The 23,489-nt window shown below is 35.7% G+C and overlaps 1 protein-coding gene across 1 annotated transcript in view; it reads left to right on the top strand.

Annotated features, from left to right (window-relative positions):
* Positions 1-23,489, top strand: part of LOC135086711 (protein apterous-like) — a 145,593-nt gene that overhangs the window by 103,412 nt on the left and 18,692 nt on the right. The window contains exon 5 of the mRNA XM_063981488.1: positions 19,320-19,522. Coding sequence (XP_063837558.1) covers positions 19,320-19,522 — 203 coding nt within the window. The remainder of the gene's footprint in view (positions 1-19,319; positions 19,523-23,489) is intronic.

Genomic DNA, 23,489 nt, shown 5'->3' with positions numbered 1-23,489 from the left:
AATCGAGAATGATGATTGCTCAATATTACTGTACTCGTATTTTGAATAACCAATTATTCGTGGTAAAATTTTAGCGAAATAAACTCGTTACTTCATTTTATACTTGTTCCTAAAATTATTAGCGGAAATCACATAAACAAAATTATATTCGCAGTCAAACAAATAACAGCTTAGTGTTTATTTACATTGCTCTGAGGTAACTGTTAGATTTGTTATACGTTGAAACTGTACACTTTATTACTCGCAAAAACCAAGTCTTGTGTATAAGTCTAACAAATCACAGCGAATGTATCTTTGCTCAATTTTATTCTATACGTTCGTGGTTCCGTTCAGGGTACACGATAAAACAATCAGTCCATAGCTTTTTGTTTGCGAAGAAAACGACTTTTTGTTACGCACCCGATTGAAAAAAGTCAAGAGTGTCCACTCAGAGCGAGCAGGATTCCGTAGGTATTTATTTCTGTCATCTCCCTGGGTTGCGTGGAAGAGATCGTTTCCTAGCAATAAGTCCGCCTTGACCCGTTGCGATATTACGCTCTTTTTTGCGAAAGTTTCTGTCACGAAAAATGAAACAAAGGATTTATAAGCACAATTGAATATAATATGCTATGGTTTTTTTTGCAATACTTACTTATTATGAAATTATTGATAGATATTTATGATTTAAGAAACTAAAAACTAATTTATTTAAATTTAGGCACAACTCAATCATAAATATGAATAAGCTAAAAAAAAGGGAAAGCAAAGGTCGTAGCTCAGGGTTCGTTGTGTAGGCAAATAAAAAACGGACAGACAGAAACACGGATAATTATTACTTGTCCAACCTCGGGACCCTAAAAACGTAAAGTTCTAAAATCAAGACAGAAGCTAAATTTTTTTCCGTATCATTATGTATATTAGCAGTAGTGATGAGCGGTATCGCTGTAGTAATTAGTATTAGTTATGATGATTGATAAATCATTAGGAGCTGTGACTTATATCGCATGACCAGTCCATTGAGAATATTATTACCACCACGAATTTTATGAATAATGAAATCATTTGGCGACATTAACTTGAAATAAAAGCAGGTGTATTTATAAAAAAGAGAATGTATGCATACCTCTTTTTATGTTTTGTGTTGGCATTTATATTTTTTTAGTTTTGAACTCTTCTTCACACCTTGTACGTCTTCTGGGTAGGCACACATTTATAATGAGGTTTAATAATAATACACTCAGTTTTGTTCCCTGTTTATTATTGTATAATCAGTTATCGTTTCTTAAAATAGCATAAAACAACGTTGTTTCCGCGTGTATTCGCCACGTTCACTCTATCTGAATACTTAATGGATTTCGATGTGGTTATCACTAACATGCAGATGTTTTGTAAACATGCAAGACGCTGTTAAAATACAAATTAAGCCAAAGCCATTATCACGACCACTAGCACCGTATTTTAGCGTAAATGATAATATCGTTATCAAAATCATATTGCCTTCAATATCTTCAGTTCATCTGAAGTATCTGTTCCAAATCACAGTTCCATAAAGTGATCTGTTCCCGCACTAGGGATCGCGTGACTGCGCGGTTTAATCTCAGGTTTATTCTGCATGCCACTAATGTGTTGAAATTGCTTAGTTAGAGTCATCCATTGTAGTGATGAGGGTTGCTCACTTTACCAATATCGTACGCAATCGTTAAGACATCTGTAGATTCATTTAGGACATAGGAGGGTTGCATTGAGCTATAATAATAACAATAAGGTAGTACTTACTAGTAAAAGTACGAACATATATTATTAAAAAAGCTTGTTACCTAAATATAGGTAGGTGGTAGGTATATAAATATTATAATAATCTTAAATAAGGAATATTATTATTATACGGTGACCAAAATTGAGGGTTAATTGAACGCGTGACCGTAGTCTGATACGCAAACCACGAGTTTAGGCAGCCGTCAGTATTTAAAAGCTCCGTGTAGAAAATTTTAAAGAAAAATTTACAATATTTAGCAAGATATCGCCTTAATACTATAAAATTGGCAACCCTAACCATAAAGTAAAGAAGGTCGTCGATGAATGGGGTGTCATAGATTAATATGCGCAAAAAGAATGATGCATGATAAAGATCGTCTGTTTAACCGCTGCTGAGAAAGTAAGTACCAACATTGTTGCGATTCTTTAGTATGCAGCAGGAACTAAAGTGTTCGCTGAGGCGCGAAGGTCAAACCATAAATAAATCTATTTAAATATTATACATTATAATTGTATTTATTTTCACACTGGACTTGACTAGTGTGTCAAGCCATATAATTACGAGAAAAAAAATAAAAAGTTTATGCAGTCGAAAATAGCATTTGAATTTTATTCCAAAACGAAAAAAATTGAAAAACGAATGTTATGTGACTGAGGACATATTTTTAAATCATGTTGCATGTTGCCAGTTGCAATTTTCGGCCAGCAATTTAGTTGTTTGTCAAAAGGAGTTTTGTTTTTTTCTCTCCTAAATCAAGCCAAGGAAACCGCGGTAGCATGTCCTTAATGCGGTGCATAAGTGGGCGGGCAATTACTTTTTTTGTGCCAGTAATGTATCATTTCGTAGAGGGTGTTCGCCCCACGTAAGTCGACACCGAAATACGAGGTTCGATTCCCGGTTTATGTACACGCAATAAATCTCGAACAGGATAGGGGCGGGACATTTTTTTCGTGCCTATATTTGTCGGTTATTATGGCAGGGCAATTTCTATTGTTATAATAAAAAGTGTCGTTAAAGTTCATGATCGCTTTAACAGGGCTAATGTTTATAAAGAACTGCTTTAAAACAAAGAAAACGTTAAGTTTTACTATTGTTTTTGAAATTTTGCCAATGTTTGTTGGACCATACATTGAACTATACAATAACGATTAATTCTCATACAATAGGCGGTTTGCAATGAGGAATTTCTTTAATTACGGTTACTCCTTGAATAGAGTTAAATATTTCTTTTTGCTTTGAGAACCAGTAAAAGAAGAAGCTCGTCAATATTGGAATTTGACTTATTCCATTACTTTACACAGTTTCATAATGTAAACTTCTTTTTTTATTTGACACTGGCAGGAGACATCGCAAAACCATAAAAAATCACCACATTCCAAGCTCAAACTTAAAATTTTGAAATTAGAACGAAGCATTTTTTATCGTCTTCGCAGAGTTGTATTGCTTTGCTTGGTTAATTTTTGGCACTAAACCGATCGGGCGTAGGTCGTAAAGTTGGCGGGCGATTGGTGATTTAAAGTTCTATTTGCGTTCGTATTTATTGGCCGCAATGGAATTTAGTCAGAGGGCTAGTTGTAATATAGGACGCGGTGGAATTGTGCATTCATTATTCTGCAATGGCGAGCGGTCAAACCGCCAATGGAATTATTGAGATAATAGCGGGTAATCCATTTAAACAAATGTGACGTGGTTTGCAAAGCTTTTCACCTCAATTTGTTATGTTTTGTTCTCTGATTCATGTGGAATTAGATATTCGTCAAACGTAGGAATAAACATGCGGGAAATTGTAAGCTGAGCATTAGTTTTTAAAATAGAAAACCTATTATTTTTTTAGTTTTCGTTGGGAAATCTACGAGTAAATCAAGTAAAACATAATTAAATACGGTTTCTTGGATTAAAATAACATTGTATAGTTATGGTTGTTTTGACTATAATTATAACTAATACCTAACTAAAGAACATTTATCCAGCTACACTTATCTAGATGCCTTGCTTTCAAAGTCCAGTTCGCACGGCATATAATTTATTGTGCCTTTGGTGACCGAAATAAATGTAATATCGCGATAGTCACGCCACCTATAACAATGAATTTGAGCAATGGACACCCACTGGAAGACGTGATAACCAGTTTTGGACCTTCAATGTTTGGTAGAGATTTGTTAGATAATGTGAGGGAGTTTGACTTACATAGTGAAGGTAGAGACAGAAGAGTCACTATTGAAACATTTTTCTATAAAACCTTTTATTGCTCTATACCATAGACTCTATGCTATAAAAACAGTTTTTGACACGACTGGCCATTTCAAACGTACAGTTTAATTAGAGAAACCTAAAGTTTTAAATCCTGTCACTGAAATTTTAATTCATAGAAAAAAAAATCAATCGGGCACTGTCCTTTAATTCAACCGACATACTTTTAATAAACTGCCAAAATGAAATTCTCCGTAGATTCCGTTTGGAATAGGATCCGATGACGTCACTCACTTTACGTCACCATAATATTCAGTCGAAATACGAACAGAAATGGCTACTTTCATTACTAGTATTTGTGTGACAAAATTCATTACTTCGTAATATGATTTCAGCCCTAAAATTAGATTGATTTTCCAGGAAAAATGTGTATATTGAAATTGTAGAGTAATTTAAGTCATCCTTAATGTTATGTACCTAATATTTATGTAACCCGGAAATTTCATTCAAAGCAAAATGGGAAATAGTTATTGCTGAACAATAATTAATTAATTATTAATAAATAAAATAATTTAGTTTTCGATGATTGCATCGATGTGTTTAAATAACTATTGTTAAATTCATTAGTCTATTATTGAATTTCAACACTTGATATAAAATAACAAAAAAAAAGTATTTTCGGATGACAGGTATATTAAAGTGATTATTTAATTAAGTTACTCAGGCTGAGTTGCACCAACTGATCTTATGCACTGGTATATAGAGCCTACCTTACATACATAGTGAAACTTACTTTGACTTTAAAAATCGTCAAAAATCTGTCAACCTCCATACAAAATACGCCGGTTATCGTTATAGTCACGGTCAAAGTTAAATGGTGCAACTCAACCATAAAATATTTAGTAATTTTTGGGTTGGATTTCGGCAGTTTCAGATTTGTAGTTAATAGTATTCATGTCTCGCGTAAATCAAATATTTGTTACATAAACATAATATAATATTACTGGGTGTTACTTTATATTTTACCAATGTTACGAGAGGAGGAGTTTTTTAAGCAGGCAATTTAATCAGCATCACTTTGAGTGTTTGAAAGAATCAATTAAAATAAACATTATTACAGATCGTCTCCGTCAAGTAAGTAAGTCTTCAGTTATTTTATTAATAATACTACTGTACCAATGTTTATTGTGTTTGTACCTTCAACAGTAGGTAAAGATCGGTAAGATAACGTTGCGAGTTCCTACGCGTGTCGCCGAGAGTGTAGGCAGCATATTACTGTAGGTGTTACACCTTCTGTAGAACAAATAAGTAAGAATTAGAATAAGTAGTCAGAAAAACTTATTTAGTCATTTAGTTTTTTACAATATAACGAAAACTTGCAGCTAGGTGGGTAGGAAGGTTATACAATTCACCAATATAATTATAATTTATATTTTACATTAAATATTTAATAAATAAATTCAGTTGCTAGAAAAAGGAAAAATTATTTAAGTCCGTGCAATTTTCATACACAATTTTGTCGCTTTAAACAAGTACTTTACTATGAGCACCTAGTAGTCAATTCTCTTTTTAATTCCAGTAACAGATTAAACAGCCAGTAACAGTAATTAAAAAAAAGTTCACTGCATCTTCCAACACGTAATGATTCCATTACCAACGCGCTGCCTGACGCCTTTGCCTAAAAAAAAAACAACTGTCACCGTGCACCATAAACAAATAGTTCTTACTCTTAATTCGGGAGAGGTCCGGCTAATAAATAAGGTTCAATAAAGCTATTGGGCCGCTGCCACTGATACAGATGTATGCCCAGAGATAGCGGCCCGGACAAAACGACCCGACATGGATATCACATTAGTCGGGCAGGGTTGGCAGCAGTGGAATAGTGCAGATGGTGTCCCAAAGACAAAGAAACAAGTATCATTATTGACGGTACTGACAACCTTTGTAAGAAGTCATCAAGTTTAGTGTAGAAGATGCGGCGGACAACGTCGCAAGCAGGCGCGAATCAGTTGTATTTAGAGGCCACCAAAACCACTGATTTTTCATTAATAAAATATAGTTTTCGAGGTAGCAACTACAAAAAGCTTTTAACATTAAGTCCAACAGTAGAGTCCTCAGCACAATTTTCCTTCAAACTTTGTTAGTCTTATCTTGGGGATTAATACATTAAGAACACATTCGTTATTAATGAATTACTAAAGTAAGTATCTCATTATAATTAATTTCAGAACTTCCGGCGGTCAGAACTTTGATAATAATAGATGAATGACATTAGCTTTCGGCAAGTCGTTGGGTTTATTTCGCCACACATTATGCGGGTTATATTCACTTTGACCTGACCGCAGACCGCATCCAGTATGTCAAATCCTTTAAGGCTCTCTTACATACAGCCGACATAACTGCAGCGTGGCGTGACAATTTTTGTATGTCTTTTCCCAAACATTTCCAAAGAAATTACGCTCTACGAGTTTATTTGGAATATAGACTTTATATTTATACTAATAAGATAATATTTCATTAGCATATTTACGAGTGATATTGTCAACACATCATTTTATTACAGAACAGGTAGTACAAAAGAAATCATCACCTTGTATCCTTTTATTGTCAACTTCTTCGGCCATCCCATACATTCTATCAACCCATTCATTATGTTTTATCTCTCTCTGTCAGCCGTATTAAGATCTCGCCCATTCAACAGGTACATCATTTTTCTATTATAAGTGTGTTTGTTTGATAATTCAGGTCCATTTATATTCGACTCTGTAATACAATAGTCTTTAAATTGAATCTATTTTTCCTGACGCGTTTTACAAAGTTCAATTATTGTTAACATCAGGAAAACAAATATTTCACTTTTGTAGCATTTTTTAAGTTTCTATTGTCAATCTTAATCAGCATTGTCTTTAGCTATAAGTCATGCGAAGAAATAAAATTAATCCATTTTCAAATTAATATTCGTGAGTTTAAAGAAGAATCAATATGAAAATTGAAATAAAAAAACAATGCACTACTATTGTACATAACGGTGGCGCCTCTAAAATACGTGTGAATTATTCGTGTCGTGATTGATTTACAACGCGTTTAAAATGTCAACAAATGTATAAATATCCTAAACCACGAATATGTGCGACATAAAATCGCTCTCACGGGTAAATAACAAACGAAAATATTCTTTAAAGCAATCGTGACACAGCTATCTTATATCGGAAACCAAAACAAAGAGAAAACTGGCCATCTCCAAATAACTTTTTGTTCCACTTTCAATGTAAAAAGAAGTATTTTTTCAACCAACTACTGTCGGTAAAGGAACGCGTTGGCACTATCGCATGATCGTCGGACGCTACTCGTACTGGCCGATACCGAAAAAAAGTTTTAAAAAAGTCACACCGGGCACATATTTTGGCGGGAAATAAATCACGCTCGTAGACGCGGCCATACTAAATTTATGGCCTACCCGCAATGAATTCGAATTTCGATCTCTGGTAGAAAAATACCGAAGACAAAAGGAAAAAATATAGGGAAGGTGATACCACGTGAGGCGGACAGATGCGACGACTTCATTACGACTAAAATTTACTCCACTCCCGTTATTGAAGTAGGAAGCGTTAGTTTTTTTGTCAGCCCGTTAGTGAGTAATTTATGGTCGCACACCGTTCGGAAACTGGGGAATGTCTACACGGAACAGTAAAAAATAAATTACCAACTAACAGAGATATGACCAAAAGTTGGTTGACAAGGCAATACAGCTAACACTATGAGCTGACAAATACACGATAAGGTAGTAGCGGTTTATCGTAAAGACATTAGTTTTTAAAATGGACACCATTAGTTTCGTATTACAGCTTTTGACTAGAAGAATTAAATTATAACTCGATTGCTTCTTACTAAGAAGTTCTTAGGCCCGCTACAATTGTGCCGATTTCTATACATTCGCCCCGTTGTAATAGGTTTTTTTCGCTTTCGGACAATTGATTCACTTTTTAAAAACCAACGTTGTCACATGCGGCTTTACAAATCTCTGACAAAATTGTAAGTTTCTACCGTTAGTCCTTTTGAGTTCACTACTCCATACTCACCTTGTCCAGCATTCAAACAATAGTTGAATACCCTATTACACATGCAGTGATTTTATTAACCCCATGCGTCGATACAAACAAATCACTTTACGGCCCATAATCACACGTCGGCTAACGCACATAAATGCGTGGCTATCGGCCGTCATATAACACGAGAAAATACTGGCAATTATTTTAAACTTCTAAACTTGGTTCTAAACTAAAACCCACTTTTGGGTTATTCACTAATTCGACACAAGAGAGTCGAGTCACTCGACACATGTGTGTCCAGTTGGTGAAACTCACAAAGAATATTATTTCATCATCATCATCTATTTTTTTGACGTATACCCGCTAGCGAGCACACCTAACGTAAACTCATGGTAGGCACACTGGATACGCCAAAAATTTAACGCGTAATTGGTGAAACCATAAAGTGACTTAATTCATGTAAAAATCTTAAGTGTGTCCAGCCAGAATACGAAATAATAAATGATACTAATTTTGAGTTTCGCCAACTAGACACACGTGTGTCCAGTCTCTTGTGTCGAGTTGGATAATAACCCAAATTTTAAATAGTAAAGTGCTTTTGTACCTTTGCCCTCTCATGGGTATATTGGAGATTAAATTCCCTAATGACTACTTTATTTTGTTTTGTCTCCTGTTTCGCTTTAAACTAGAGGGAAGTCGAACCTTAACTTCGAACTCCTCCTTCTTCTGATTAACTGCCAATGACAATCAAACTTTCCCCCGGGACAAACTGGTTGGGTTTTTATTGGTGGCCTAACTGTAGATCCTGGCTACACAGGAGTTGCTGAGGTGGGAATAGTCCCGTAGTATGTGGAACTTGCTCCAATTATTTTAAAAGGCACATTCTACATACCACGCTGGCACAGTGCGAAATCTACTCGTAAACTTAGTATTTTTATTCATTTTTCTTTTTTTTTATGCAGGGGGACCACATACCTACTTACCAATACTAATATCAACTATGTAGATCTTTATTTAGTCTTAGTATAAAATAATTAGATACCAAATATTTCAGAATTAAATAATCAATTTGTCGCAAAACATTTAAAAGCACACGCTTATTTACACGGCAAACTTAACAAAATATACTTTCTACTTTATTTAATAAACAACACGAATACTTGACAAGAAAGATAAATAAGACATCCAAAGCTAACTTCAACCGTTACTTCAACAAACTCCTGTTTACACGCGAATCGAAGTTGAAAAGAAAATTACAAATGTATTTTTCTAATTACTTTGTTAATAAAGGTCGTTACACTATGATGTACCGATGAATTAACTATTGTTTCTGTGTTCTCGATTTGCGACAACCTTCTCCTACTTATTGTTAGTAACATTGTGAAATCGAATTATTTGTGCCAAGAATTTATAGAAAACAATGTTATTCTTGTATAATATGTGGGTACAATTGTTCATTAATGTTTTATCTGAACATTAAATGTACGGTTAATTTTAGTTTTAAATCAAAAGTAATAAGGAATTTATATTGTACTGTAAATGTGTAGTTGAAAAAAGAAAATAAAGTAATCGTAGTTACTTCAAATAATGAACCATCTGACCTTATAAAATAAAATATTATAGGTAATACCTTAAGAAACGATACTTTAAGCTGAAGATTGAATGCTGTTAAGTGGATATACAAGCTCTTTCAACAATATTCTTATTCTTTGAAACATTATGGAGTAAGAGGTTCTAAGATGAGCGCTTTTATCATGAGCCCTCTTATTATTTGAAAACACCTATACTTCATTTTACCAACAAGTACTCTTTATAATGTTATTTTCTTTGAAACTTTCTTTGATTTCATTTGAAGAAAAGAGACAGAAGAGTGTTTTAGCACCGTATTGGCCTCTACAGCTTTGACACCTTATCAATAAAATGTTCAGAAACCTTATATAAAAACACAAACAACTTCTTAAAAAAAGTACCACTCAAAACGACCCCAGTGTTTACATCAAAAGTTTAATTGCACAAAAATAACGTGCCGTATTTAAAATACAATCCAATATTATTAAAGTAGATCGTTACGCTGAAAGGCGGACGATAAAGTGTGCGACTGAATGGCGTGTCTCAATTTGCGTTGAGCGTACAAAAATAAGAATATTATTCACCGTTCTGCGGCAAGCGAAGTTTCGCAGAAATAAGTAGGTTCCGTTGTAACGGCTACAGTTAATAAATACTGAACCTGTCTAAGGTCAGATTTAATGGCAAAATCTATTGACCTGTACAGCTTCAGAAGACAGCCAGTTTAGAGCTAGAGAAACTTAACTACAGTACATAAACTACATCTTCATCGCATTTCTATGTTTGATCACGGCTTGAAAACTGCTCGCTTTACTTCTTCCTCATTACTGCCACTTCAGAAAAACTAAAAATACACTAAAAATGCTCAATAGCCGTAAACTAACAACGAAGACGGTAGAGCCATTCAAACAAACAACAACAAAAATAATTAAGTACCTACTTATGTCATCATTATCTTTGACAGTCAAAAGTGCGAAGCTTATCTGTGTTTGCTTAGGCCGCTATACAAATACGGGTCCCTAATTATTCCGGATTTTGTAATCCGATTTTATTAAAACATGCGAGCAAATAAAATGTGCACTAAAACGTGTGTGCCCATTAAATGGCCGATAAGTTTTGTTTAGGCCGCGCGGGGTGCCTGCTCGAGTGAGGGGTGGTATCGATATTATCGGTATCGATAAAGTTTTATGAATAATAAACGGCGATAATTAAATGGTCATTGATAAAAGGTTCACTTCGCTGCTGGAAAAAAAACATCGGAAATTAGAGGTTGGAACGAAACGATTAGTAATTACTATCACGTTGCAGCATATGAGCATTGGTGGACAGAAATAGCTGCAAATAGTTTAGTGCTTTTTGAAGTTTCAGATGTTCCTTACACTGTATTACTTAATTGATGTAGAGCTAGTGAATACATTTCACTATGACCTCACCATTCCAAAAAATCTCTAACCTAACCGTACAGCTGGATTACTTGTGAAACCGTAACCTTACCTCACTAGCTCATAAACATTTTTATATTTTGTCGTCATCTCAATAGCTCTGATATCTATCGACGCCGTATAACCCCGCCGGTTTAAAGAGTAATAACCACTGAAATACGAGCCAGCCCGCCGGCCTGAGTTACAGCCTCGGTAGCACCTCCCGCTGCCATGTTATGCGATACAACACATATGCCGCCCGATTTATTAATTTTTCTTCCCATGGAATCCAAAAAATATTTTTATTGACCACCTCAAAACATTTTTCTAATCGTCATCGCGTTTTGAAAGAATTTGCATCGTCATCATAAAACTCGAGCCACCGGACGGAGCGCTATCGCGTAGGAAATCTCAACTTTTTTGCCCGCACCAAAACATGAATGGTGCTTACGATTTATGTGATCACAATGATCTTTTTATAACCCACCCAGTTTTTTCGGTAGGTTTTTTGTAGTGTCCTGTGCGTTATCTTTGTACATTTTGTGTCTCAATCTATTAATAATGTCTTCTTTTATCGGACGCGACGTTTTGTGTTGCGATCTTTTGGTTCGATAAAGTATTCCGGAACATAGGTACCTATCTAGGATTTTGGGATGACTTTGGTCGACGTATTTTTTTCACTTATACCTAATATAACCTGTTTGATCTTTAGTTTTCTTCTTTATTTTTTCAAGTAAAGAAAAGTAATAAACAATTGTTTGCTGATTTTAAAATATCACTAGCGTTTGCTTTTCAGACAGTTTCTTTAGATTTGAATTTAATTTGTTCTCATTCTGGACCAAGCCCTATCATTCAGTTCGCTTCAAGATGCCCGATTAGTGAGCATTCCCGCATTTATATTTCAATATTGAATACAAAGAAATCCAGTCTAGTTAATTGAATAAAGGATGGAGTAAAAATGGAAATTTCGCATGAATTCGAATCCTTTGGACGGCGACGGTATCTCGGTCGGTGCGCACGAGCGCCCCGAGCGACAGCGGAACCACCAGCGCTGGGAGACACCCGCGCTGCCTGGCTGCTTGCATCTTTGTTTGGCCTGCAGCAATCGCGGTGGGTTCCCGGGGGTCAGCTTGCGGTGGCGGGTGGTTATCTGTGGCGCGGGCTTAAATCATGGCGAACAAACAGGGGACGTTCCGTCAACCGGCTGCATCGCGCCGGCCATCGCAGCCTTTATTAAAATAAAGGGTTCATAGGCAAATTCCGAGTTCAAGGTGCGAAGCGATGGAGTGGAAACTCTCGCGTTTTAACTCGCAAAAAATATTGTATATTATAACATAAATTATAGAGAAGTTTTCACTTCGTACCCACTTATCATTAGCTCGTCGTTTAAAATGTTCATGTTTCAACTGTAATGTTTTAGTCTATTGTTCGTCATTCTTGGAAAATCAATTATCTCGAGTCGACATGACGGTAACTTTAGCGATATTAATTTTATCTATCAGCTTATAAACTTGTCAGATTCACTGTATAAGTAAGAATGCATTCATTTTATCATTATGATATCGCTAAATGTGTCTGCTACCGGTTATAAATAAAAAAATATCAAGTCACGCTTTTTGCAATATAGCATTTATTGCAATATTGGCAGCTTTAGTCTCAATTTTTCAAGCAAACAAATCCTTGAAACGTTCAAGAATAGGTCACACGTCCGCAAGCTATGTGCCCTGAAATTGTTTAGTCTGCGCTTGCGCCGCGCGCCATTACCCGCGCATGCTCCACGGATCCTTGCATAATTACCGTCGGCTAATTGTTCTTGGGGAACTGGGAATGTCGCCGGCGTTTGTTTTTCGGAAATTTGTCAAGAGGGATTCTTGTGACGTACAAAGAGACGGTGTTTTGTTTTCGCTTATTGTCTTTGTTGATTAGGTCTTGTGACAGCGACATCTGAATTAGGTATAACTGATCAAAAGCGCCGGTTAAAAAAATCTGATCACTTTTATGTTAGGAGGCAAAAGGGCTATTTTAAAGATATACTATGTTTAATTTGTCTTCAAAGTCTTTGTCGATCAAATATACCTACGAATGTAAGATTACTCGTATCTTTTGTAGGGTTCTCCAAAGTTCAGTTTTCATTTTTATCCAAAATCATCAAAATTGGTTCTGAAGTGAAAATGTAACAACTATACATTCATTGTTAGTTACTTCCGCATATACCTGTTACATAGTTATTTAGTACATAACTTCGTATATTATCCTCGAAGAATGTTCGAGCAGTTCTCAACACATTGCGTAACAAATAAAAAAATATGATCGTAACTTTGCGTTCTGACTCGTAATAAAATACTGAAATGAATGTGCTAAGTCCACCAGTGTGATGTGTAGACCAGTCGGAACGAATTAAAAACGTAAATAACTTCTAGAAGTATTACAAAAATCTCTTGGAATGCCATTTTAATTGTGGCTTCCTAGGAGGCATCGTATCGTTGCCTCGTCGCGTGGAATCCTTTTCAAGCTTTATGACTTCCGTTTCTATTTTTTCAGTTTAATAACACTTTGGTTCTTAAGAATTTTGTCTTGAAATTACCGTTTTAAAGTATACTTGAAATTAGAATCGCTTTGAATTATTAACGGTCATCGTAATTAAATTTCGTAATAATTAGGATTCTTATGCAAAGAAAATTCTGAAATTTTATTCGGTAACTCTTGGTTGAATGATAAACACAAGATTCCTTTTTAGTTTTTCGTCTTTAGGCAGGTATTTTGTGACTGAGTGATCTCATGATGTTAATTTATCTAGATGCAGATTAAAGTACAGCAGTTTATATGGCTATCCACTGTGACAGTGTGGATTTTTGATTTTACTTGTACATTACTAAAGTAAACATTAACATTAACAAAATAATATTACAGCATTCAGTCTCAAAGCATTTCACTGTTCCGTAGTTTGGGCGTATTTACTGGCAACACTTTTATTGGTCGTTAACCGGCGTCGTGCCGTCACCGGCTCGGATACGTCACGGCTGCATCGTAGAACAATGAAGCCGATGGTACGCAAAGTTTTGTTGGCGAAAACGCCACGAAAAATTCGCTAAAATATCGATAGCCAACTAGTCCAGTCATTATAGTAAGTTCACCTCGGAATTCGAGATACCCAGCTGTAAGTCTGTAAATACGTGTATATTGACACCCTAAAAGTTGTCTCAAAACCTACATATGGTAGGGTGTAAGCAACTATTAAATTTCAAGGTCAACGGTCACAAAAATCGGTTTTTTGCGCTTTTTTTTAGAAATATCTCATTTCCTATGGGTTTTTTGCTATTTGTATTTATTATCAATATTGTAGAATACTAAATTCTCTACAAATTTTGTTTAAAAACTTTTTTTATACGGTGAACCGTTTTCGAGATAGAGGGCGGAGAGCGCGCGGTCACTGCATCACTTCAGGTCTACTTAAGCGGTTTAGATTTTTCATACAAAAGGATTTTCCCGCTAATTCCTGTGGGAATTTCGGGAATTCCTTGTTGTAACTAAGCTTTGAGTTTACTAAGGTACCTACATGCCAAATTTCAAGCGTCTAACTTCCGTTAAGCGTTTAGATTTTTCATACAAAAGGATTTTCCCGCTAATTCCTGTTCCCGTGGGAATTCCTAAGTATACTATAACCTGCCCAGGTGTATGAAGAATAATTGTACCAAGTTTCGTTAAAATCCGTCGAGTAGTTTTTAGAATACTAAATTCTATACTATAATACTACTACTATATACTATAAGGAACATACAGACGGACAGAATTCTATACATGAAATATATTTTCAAAATAACTATCAGGGGGTGATTAGTGATCGATACTGATGCCAAAAATGCAATCAGTAAAATTTTTGTCTGTCTGTCTGTCCGTCTGTATGTTCCTTATAGAAACAAAAACTACTCGACGGATTTTAACGAAACTTGGTACAATTATTCTTCATACACCTGGGCAGGTTATAGTTTACTTAGGAATTCCCACGGGAACAGGAATTAGCGGGAAAATCCTTTTGTATGAAAAATCTAAACGCTTAACGGAAGTTAGACGCTTGAAATTTGGCATGTAGGTACCTTAGTAAACTTAAAGCTTATTTACAACAAGTAATTACCGAAATTCCCACGGGAATTAGCGGGAAAATCCTTTTGTATGAAAAACCTAAACCGCTTAAGTTGACCTGAAGTGATGCAGTGACCGCGCGCTCTCCGCCCTCTATCTCGAAAACGGTTCACCGTATAAAAAAATTTTTTGAACAAAATTTGTAGAGAATTTAGTATTCTACAATATTGATAATAAATACAAATAGCAAAAAACCATAGGAAATGAGATATTTCCAAAAAAAGCGCAAAAAACCGATTTTTGTGACCTTTGACCTTAAAATTTAATAGTTGCTTACACCCTACCATATGTAGGTTTTGAGACAACTTTTAGGGTGTCAATATACAAGTATTTACAGACTTACAGCTGGGTATCTCGAATTCCGAGATTCTTACCTAATTTAAGCTTAAATGACTGGACTAAACTTTTAAGCCCGTTTTCCATCGCCAAAGAGGAACGAACTAGGGATGTCTAGAGGGGAGGTCTTTGTGTATAAATAGGATTGCTATTCCACCGAGAAAGAGTTCGGAAGTATTCATTTGACGAGCGAGCTCATTTTTACTCTTTCTGCCCTCTTTGGCATTTTCGTTCGACTCTATGTTGGTGGAAATAGATGATGCATTTTTGTATTGCGAGGTAAACGGAGTCATCAATGGAATTGCGCCGCTCGCAGCGGAAAACCCGCTTTAGGATTCGCAGAAAGGGATTTTGGTTGTCAAAATGTTCGAGTACGCGATTTATATCGGTGATTTTTTTATTTCTCCATGAATTTACTTTCCGATTATAAACGAAATATTTTGTATATTTTCAGGTCAGATTAAAGATACTGATTTAACTAGGTATTTTGCTATAGATCGAAAGGTACTCTTAAATGTAAGCATCTAATATTAGTAAAGTGTGGCGTGTAGTGCGGCCTGTACGCTGATTCTTATGGGCCATGAATGCAATTGTAAAATGCATATCACGCATACGACTTACCTTTGTTCTTTACGACTCTTTGAACGGGTGTCGTTATACGACCATTCAAAATACACTACTGTGTGAAAATAACCAACTAATTTAATTTTAAACTAAATAAGTTTTTATTACGAACCAACGTTCATTGTGAAATGACCGGGAATCAACATTATTTTATGTTCTAATTAACTATTGTGGAGTGAAATGAAATAACGATATTTTAATCGACCCATTTAAGCATTTTAGCAAACAAATTAATGAACGTTGTTTTTGTATAGGTACGTTGTAAATTATTATTTTGTTTTTTAAAATTGGCGAATCAATTTATCAATCATACAGTAAATCAAATTTCAGTCGTTCGTTTTATTTGATTTCCGATAATAAATAAAGTCGATATAAATTTAAGTGAATATTTTAGTTTGCGTAATCTTACTATATTTTCTTTATTACGTGACAATTATACAATTAATTGTATGATAAAAACTGATAGTCTTTATATAAAATTTGCTAGGCTTTGACTCTACAGGATGAGCAAGTACCTACCTAATAAAGAAACTAAACAAATCTAAAATAAACATAAAACACCTACTTATAAATATGAGCATAACTACTTTTTGTCCATAAATTCGAGTAGGTAATAATGCTTGTCAAATTACCATTTGCCCGCAGCGGGATGCGAACCTGCAAATGCACCTGGTGTGGTGGTTAGGTTCGAGAACCAACAGGCAACGCACTCGTCATACAACCTACACAAAAAAAGTATTGATAAATAATTAACTAAGCAGCACCTAATTTTAACCGTAACTACAACGATAACCGGTGCTTTTTGTATGGAGTTTGACAGATTTTTGACGTATGTTAAAGTTCAAGTAAGATGGTGCGATTCAGCATAAGACTTAAAGTAATCGACAGATAGAGAAATTGTTTAAATTTGTACCTATTTCACTATTACTTAGGGTGGGTTGCACCATCTTAAGTACCTTAACTTTGACAAACGTCAAAAATCTGTCAAAATCCATACAAAAAACACCGGTTATCGTCATAGTTACGGTCAAAGTTAGGTGGTGCAACTCAGCCTTAGTATATCTACTCAAAGGAGGAAAAATAAAGTTTTATGGCAATTCACATCCCTAAGATCAAATTGCAAACAAACAAAAGAAATTGCTATTTTCGGTAACTTTACGTGTACGAGTATCTTTATCTGTACCTTTGAGTTATCTTTATTGTAATTTTAACTCGTAAAGAGGCACAATAACAATTAAAGTAATTACATACATATATGTAAATATTGGCATTATCTTCGCTCGTATCGGTTAGTATGTGCTAATTAATTCGCGACTGATAAAAAATCCATAAATATTATTGAATATTGCGCGCGACTATTTTGTGACTTCGATCTGCACCGGTCGTTTTTGAATGAGAACTCTACGCTAACTTGGCTCAGTCATAGATTTAGGGTACCTGAGTTGCACCCCTAACTTTAACCGTAACTATGACGGAAACCGTTGTTTTTTATGAAGTTTGACAGATTTTTGACTTTTCTTAAAGTTAAAGTAAGATGGTGCAATCTAGCCTTAATGCTTAGACCAATAAAATTGCTTTATTAACTAAGTTTGAAGCTGAACATGAATTTAAAACAGGATATTATTATGTATCATGGACAATGTGGCATCGTACCCGTTTAGAACCTTTGTGAAAATACTATCTTTATAAAAGTTGTACAGCAGCTGATGAGTGTTAATTCGTAACAAGCCGAAACGTACTTATGCCCTTTCTTTCTAACAAAGATAAAAATGTGTTTGTGACTTAGCCTTCGTCATTATTTCTTAAGTATTTTATTGAATTCAACAATTCTTCTGATTTGATGTAGTTTTTGAAACTCGTAAGCAATCAACTTAAATCGTTTTACTTAACACCTTTGCTGCGGCAGTAACTTTCTGATACTTTCCATTCCTTCGGTACAAGGTCAATAAACCTGGTATTAAAACTTACATTGTGGCGGCACAAGGCTTAAAGACCTTGTAATATTTAAGATATATTAATTTTATTTTTGGCTTCATGTTAATAGATATTGTGTATTTTTTCTTTGAATATTAATAATAATGCATTTATTGACATACACCTGAAGGCGTTCGTGAATAACTTATTTAGTATAAAAATTATAGCTATATTCAAAATACAAGGCTTATGCACCCTGTGCCGCACTGAAGTAGGGAAGTCTGGTGGGTATTCTAGGGATGTGAAATACAAATATCGATAGTTCAAATTAAGTTTTAATAAAAATTTAAAAAAAAGTAACAAACAAAGATGTTTAAATAATTTAGTCTAAATATTTTACAAATAAGACATACGTGCATAAATAATTACATAAGCTATATTTAAAGAAAACATATTATTGAATAACATTTAGTTACAACTTCAAATGTTTGTCACGAAAAACATTATTTAAATTAGCAATAAATAGTGTAGCAAATTAAATTATAATCAATTTGCAGTTTTGATTTTGTTTGTTTCTCTTGACGCCATGTCGACATGTGCGTTTCTTACAAATGCGAGGCAACACTGGCTGCACGAAGCTAGCGTGGGGTGCGGTACCAGGTGCGCAGGGTACAAGGTGCTTCGACCTGGTTTCGCATTGTGAAGACATTTTATTACTTCCGTGCGGTACCAGGTCTAAAAACCTGGTATTAAGGTAGGTACATCATTGGATTCTATTTTAAGAATACATCATAGATATATATTCATCACTTTCCTACACCGGACCCAATTGAAGTTATGCCTTTCGCACGACAAGAAAGACTATAATTTTCTTAGCCGCACGGTAAGCGAGACGTACACCAGGTCTATAGACCTGGTTTCGCACTCAACGTGTTAATCTTAATAATTTAACTACGAGTAAATACCTAAGTCTCGGAAACGTAGCACGTTCGTATCACATTTCTACCAAAGCGAATTTGCTATGCGATTTTGTATCAATTCGTATTAGTTTATTTTAAATCGTTGTGTTATTTTTAGAATTAAGCGCTGTGTTCTACATTATTTCATTTGTGCATGTCAAACCACCGGCCCAAATCAAAATTGATTGACGCTAACTTTATTTTTAGTCCGATTTTTTTTCAAAAGTTATATTTGGCAAAACAAAAATATCCCTTTCATCGTTCGACATGACAAATGGCGCTGTCAAGATGGCGTTGCGTCTGTGACAGCTGTCACGTTGACAAATCGATGCTTGTCTAACTTGTCTAGCGTTTAGCAGCATGACTGTTATTCTCTTGTGCGCAGATCTGAACTCGGAGTATATGGAGATGGGGTTCCGCGGTGCTGGAGGGATGGGCACCACGTCACGGACGAAGAGGATGCGGACTAGCTTCAAGCACCACCAGCTGCGCACCATGAAGTCCTACTTCGCTATCAACCACAACCCTGACGCGAAGGATCTGAAGCAGCTGAGCCAGAAGACTGGACTGCCGAAGCGCGTTCTGCAGGTAATATGAATGCTCGAAATTCTTGGGAAGAGCTGTCTATTTTTACCAATGTCCGTGGAGTTTTTGACAGTTATGCTATAAATCTATGTTCGAGACTGTATTTTGCTTTTGAACACATTAATTAAATTCTTGATTGATGTCCAAAATCCATGTTATTGGTAAATGTAGTAAGTTCTCCCATATTGGCAGTTGCCGTGTCTTCAACTGACGTGTGTATAGGTTTTTAGACGCTATTTTCTCTTTGTGGTTTTCCCTTAGAAGGCGCTTTAATATTGATTTCTCACCCAGCACGTGTCAGAAGTTGAATAAATGGCGCTACCTCGTTAGATAAGATTCGCCGAAACTGGTAGGCGAGGCAAATGCGAATCCAATGTATTTGTATTATCGCTGCGCTCTATCGTGTTATCACCGTTTTGCTTTGCGATCTTGTTTTGAACTCCGGCGACCCGCCACACAGAGATGCAGACGGCGACAAGGATGGGATGAACAAGACAGCTATGGGTAAGAGGAATCAGCTTCGGTATGTGACTTTCTACAATAATCCAATACACGATGGAGATTCAGTATTTTATATAAAATAAAATATGGATTAGGACGCGTTTGAAAACCGGTATTGTCAAGGATTCTTAAAATCTGTTGCTAGATTTATTATGGTGCTTTTTATGGAATCCGCTGTAGGTAGAGTCGTTAAAACGTTAGCATCAGCAGTCAATGTTATTTAATTACACTCGAGCCACATTCTCTACCGTAATGTACTTTTAGAAAGATTTTGGAAAAACTGCAATATTAAATTATTAGTGAAAACCGCATCTCTATGGCATCACAAAGGTCGGCGGGACGGCAAAAAGCTTAATAAAAAACTCACAACACTGTTGCAGCGCACTCAGTTGCATCATTTTATTGTACCTGTAATTTTAAGTGCACTCAAAATATTTGTAGTCATCACATTTTTACATGGAATTATTCTCTTGATCATGAATCACCCGAATTTTAATTCATCGGTTTATAGCAGTTCTGTTTTGGGCGTATGACGTGACTTACCAAAGATATGGCTTTTTGTGAACATAAACATTTCATTGATATTTTACAGCCATAAAAATATATGAAGCAGTTAAAAATTTAATCTTTTAAAGTTATAATAAACGAGAACGATTCAAAACTACAATAAAATAATAATGAAACAGTATTTTTTAGCAAAATTGATGCGTTATTATACTATTTTAAATTGCGGTGGTAGGCGACGTAATAAAAAGCGACTGGAGATTTTTTCAGATAAAAAGCGTGGCCTAGTTTTTGCACAGTCATGTTCAAAAATTGATCGAGCGAGAAAATTGTATCATTAAATAATTCGATAAACAGGTGTAGTGTAGATGAAATTATAGTTATTTACTATACGGCGCGCTTGCCCTATTTAGGTAACGAGGTAACCTCCCACGGCTACACCTGTAGTAACAGAGTTGAAGGTTAGTTATTTCGACGCAGAGGCCGATGCCGCCTCCGCCCACGCGTTACTATCGGGATACACACGTAGGTATCCCGATAGTAACGCGTGTTCGATAGGTTTTCGAGATTAAGAGAAATATTGCAGAATTTTTGGAATCGTATCGTTGATTACAGTGTAAAAGATATTGTGTGCCACGAATGTTATCTATTATTCATATGTATTTTCATTGAAGTATGTAGATTCAATCATGTATTATTGAAACTGGTTGTAATACAAATAGACTTGTATTGTATCAATACCCGGCAAAGTGCATACGAAGATAGCAAATATGCATTTTACACCAACTTTTTCAAACATTGAAACAATGCGCTTACTTACCGGTAGAAACCGGTAATTACTGGTTACTTTGAAGCGGCGGGCTCCACATTAGAGGGCCTCACACAAATTAGAAGCAATACGCGCGCTCTAAATAACAAAGACGCCGGTTTGCTCAATTTGTTAAATAGAGATGAAAGAACTCTGCCGGGATATGTTTGCCATAGTTTTTGGGAGAAAGGGGATAACACATGTTAGAAATTAATTACTGCCCGGGAAAGACCCGTTTGCGAACCGTTTTTAACAATTATAAAGCTGCACACATTATTTTGTCCCAGGAATGTGCGTTCCAGAGGGATGTAAGATAATCTTATTATAACGAACTAAAATATATGCAGGCTACGGCTAGTATTCATGAAGCTTACATAAAAATTGAGAGAAAATAAACTACTTACCATCGAGGAACGTTCTCACGTATGCCAATGATGTGAGACATATAAAGTCACGAGCTGAATTTAAATAAAACATTTCATTGTCTCGATTTGAAAATCGAACAAAGCGGCTACCAAGAAACCGCATCTTTGCTCCCCAGCCTATAAGCGGTAGGCATAGTGTTACCAGTTCAGGCAACGACCTGCCCCGAAAGTAGCGCGCGCCGCGATCCCCTCCACCAATTACGCAAAGGTTTCGACGACCCCCCTTCCCGCCCCGCCGAATATTGATCGGGATTTTTTTTCGGCAAAAAGCCCGCGCTACGAGTCGCCATCTTGCTGAGATAAGGACTTTTTCCTTTTGCGCGTTGTCGACTTTTGGGTGTACGCTCCTGTGGAGGATTGTTGACGCTGGACTTTTCTTTTTCTGTTCACTTTTCGCCGGCCAAGATGGTAAGTGGCCAGTCCGAGACGCCGATCGAAAGTTTAAAAATGGAATCGATTCAATTCCACTGCGAGTCCGTTCGTGCCGGTTCGTGCACTGAAAATGAATTTGCTCTTTTAAAAGATTTAGTCGTTGAAAAATGCATTTTTGCTAATCTTGAATCGCAAATTCCGCTATGTAAAGACCAGCACACACTATATTCAGATTAATAAATATTTTTGAAATAGTGTACATGTGGGTTTCAACAGCCATATAACCCAGTAGCTGGGAAACCACTAAATAGTGATTCATTCAATAAAGAAACTTAGAGCGGAAATTTTCAGCCACGAATAACGCAGCTGAAATGCGTGGATTTATGTCTCTCACCTTTTAGACGTTTATGACTAGACTAATTGCTGCACAAGCAGATTTGGACCTAGATTTGAGTGTAGTAAGAGCGAGTCGCAATTAATGTTATAAAGGAGTAGGGAAACCTACAGCGTCGACGAGGAGGCTTGAAGCGACCTCAATACGTTTGGCACACACACACATTTCGAGGGGATTTTCAAAGGGCGTATCTATGTGTGGGTCAACCTTTCGATTTCAACGTCTTCCTTTGGTAGCTACATAATATGTCTGATTTAATATGACGGAACTACACGATATCGTGGTGCAAAAATTTCTGTTTTTGAGCGCACGTGTCTAGCGATCGGTAAACATACCTATTAATGTATAAATTCAAAATAAATTCTTCAATCATAAAAGAAAATATCAAAGTTAAGTCTCGTGAGTAAGTAAATCTGACTGTCGCAATACAAAATTACATGAGAGACATGCAACATTTTGATCTGATTAGGAAGCAAACATTTTATGAAACATCTTTTCCTTAACATTATGCATACTTCTTTAAAAAATCTGTTAAAATTAAATCGCCCAGTAACTGCCATAAATACCGTACTGTTTACTTAACTTAATAAACAATGATTCACTATATTGTTCAACATTATGCACTTATTATGTAAATAGTGAGCAAAATAAGAATATCGTTGCTGCATCAGTTAAACGGTTTTGCATAAAACAAACTACGCAGTTACAAATGGTTACCGGCAAATTAGTAGGTATGCAAACCACTTGGGTGCAGCTCCGCCAACGAAAATTCCACTATTCTGTTCATTTTAATTGTTAGCGATATTTCTATGTTGGTGCCAGCGTGAAGATAACACTGAGATTTCGTATGTACGCTAAACCTACTTCCCGAGGCTGGATAAGTGTTTTAAAATTAAAATAATATTAGCATAATTATGAAAATAACTGACATGTAGATTTTATCACGATGATAAGCGTGTTTTTAAC

This window comes from Ostrinia nubilalis, chromosome Z (assembly GCF_963855985.1).
Source record: "Ostrinia nubilalis chromosome Z, ilOstNubi1.1, whole genome shotgun sequence".
NCBI classification, from domain to species: Eukaryota; Metazoa; Arthropoda; class Insecta; order Lepidoptera; family Crambidae; genus Ostrinia; species Ostrinia nubilalis.
The sequence above is the reverse complement of the archived record's forward strand: the minus strand, read 5'-3'. Positions and strand labels throughout refer to the sequence as shown.